This window comes from Notothenia coriiceps, unplaced genomic scaffold (assembly GCF_000735185.1).
Source record: "Notothenia coriiceps isolate Sejong01 unplaced genomic scaffold, NC01 NC01_scaffold00019532, whole genome shotgun sequence".
Classification (NCBI taxonomy): Eukaryota; Metazoa; Chordata; class Actinopteri; order Perciformes; family Nototheniidae; genus Notothenia; species Notothenia coriiceps.
In genome coordinates, this window is record NW_011352233.1 from 413 (window position 1) to 2,591 (window position 2,179).

General features: G+C 41.0%; 1 protein-coding gene across 1 annotated transcript; it reads left to right on the plus strand.

Annotated features, from left to right (window-relative positions):
* Window positions 1-221: 221 nt before the first annotated feature.
* On the plus strand, window positions 222-1,814 carry LOC104952101 (pyruvate dehydrogenase phosphatase regulatory subunit, mitochondrial-like; the record flags this gene model as incomplete). Its single annotated transcript, XM_010778856.1, has 3 exons — window positions 222-355; window positions 1,098-1,246; window positions 1,694-1,814. Coding segments are annotated over 3 exons (404 nt in total), but the record flags the coding sequence as incomplete, so codon positions are not given.
* Between the last annotated feature and the right edge of the window lie 365 nt (window positions 1,815-2,179).

Consider the following 2,179-nt stretch of genomic DNA (forward strand, 5'->3'; position numbering starts at 1 on the left):
TTATTTTCATCTCAAGTCACAGACAGAGAATCAGCACTTTGGAAACAGGGCTGAAACAGAGGGGATTATGGGTAATGCTGCAATGATCTGTTTGGTGTTTCAGCCAATCAGAGACAGGCTCTGGATATATCTGAGACCTGTGATAAAGTAATGAAAAACAGTATGATAGGGGACCTTTTTAAATCTTTAGTGATTTGTTGAAATGAAACTTGTGTGTGCAGATCTGCTCTCTCTGGATCAGAGTAAAACCTTCTACAAGCCCGACTGGTTCGACATCGTCGGGTCAGAAGTGAAATGCTGCAAAGAGGCCGTCTGCGTCATCGACATGTCCTCCTTCACTAAGTTTGAACTGAGTGTGAGTCACGATGGACAACTTATAATAAGAGCTGCGTCTGATACGCACTTTCCTTATCCATTCATCTGCAGATGATTTAGTAGGTTAACTATCTGGTCTCTTAAAGGTCAGGACATGGGGACAACACGTCCATCCATGTTTGAAGTCCAAGTTAATGACTTTATTTTTATTTTTTTACAGTTCAAAACCCAAATATATCAACTTGAATATGATTAACAACTTTAAAAAGTAGCATATCTAAGTATTTGAGCTGGAAACTGCATGTTCTTTTAACAATAAAATGATTTAGGTTTTTACTTTATAATGTCCACTACTGTTATCCCCAATATTTGAATCACTCATGAAGTGTGATAATATCATTTAATAAACCATTGTTCACCACTTCCAGTGTGTTGCAAGGCTCCTGGCTCTCCTTAAACCCTTTAAGTAAAGCAAAATGATCTGCATATTTGAGAGGCTGTGAAAACATTTCCAACTCTCCGTCAGTCCACACATTTTAAAATAACCTTTTCAGCTCTACTTGTAAATACTGCAGCTGCACGTCCCTCTTGTGTTAAGCTTGTCTTTCCCTCATGCATGGCTCATTTTGTCACGCCCAGTGAGTGTTTCCATGTGCCTGAACTTAGCCGGAAAGTTTTAAAATCACCAGCTGATGCCATTGTTGTGATGTTGTAACCCTGAGGCAGCAGTTACTGTATGAAGTGATTAAAGACGCTCCCTCTTTTCTGCCCTGATGTTTCAGTCCACCAACGACCAGGCTCTGGATCTGCTGCAGCACCTGTGCGCCAACGACCTGGACGTCCCCGTGGGACACATCGTCCACACCGGCATGCTGAACGAGCGGGGGGGCTACGAGAACGACTGCAGCGTGGTGCGCGTCAGCAAGAACAGGTGAGGGGGACGAAGGAGATTCATCTGTGACCTTTGACCCAGCTGCCATGTTAGTCATCCTCTCTCTGAAGACGTAATAACGTGGGAACGGAGAACAGTTGAACATTTTGATTCTTGTCTTTAAAGATTCAGAATTTGATTCACACCTTCAGAACATCTATTTGAATACATATAGCTGCTGGTGGACAGAAAGTCCACACACCAAGTCAAAGATATGTCAAGCATCACATGTACTATTGTACTATATTTTATTTTGAAGGTGTGAGTCAGTTGAACTTATTCTTGAGAAATACTCAAGTTAAAAAAACGTTATTCATGGAGGTTTTGCAGATGATAAATGTTCCATTATCATCTGCATCATTATGTCTGTGGAAGAGAGATTAACCCTGAAGTGATTAAATAAAGGTTATTCATTCAAAAAGAACTCCCATGTTGTCCCCTCTGCAGCTTCTTCATCGTGTCTCCCACAGACCAGCAGGTCCACTGTTGGGCCTGGATAAAGAAGCACATGCCCAACGACCCACACCTCCACCTGGAGGACGTCAGCTGGAAGTACACCGGTGAGAACGCACGCACGCACGCACGCACGCACGCACGCACGCACGCACACATCTATTTTAAACATAGTTTTTTTCTACACAATAATCTAGAAATAGTTTTTGATACAGTTATTCTACACACAGTCAAATATATGTCGAACATTATTACAAATGTGTTGAAAATGAACACCAAACATCAGTATTACATGTGTTTTAATATTTTATTTCATTATGAAGGTGAAGATTTGTGATTCTGTTTAACCTATTCTTGAGAATTGAGAAATACTTTATCCATGCAAGTTTGGCAGATGATACATGTTACATAATATATGTGAAAGAGAGATTAACCCTCAATTGCACACACACACACACACACACACACACACACACACAC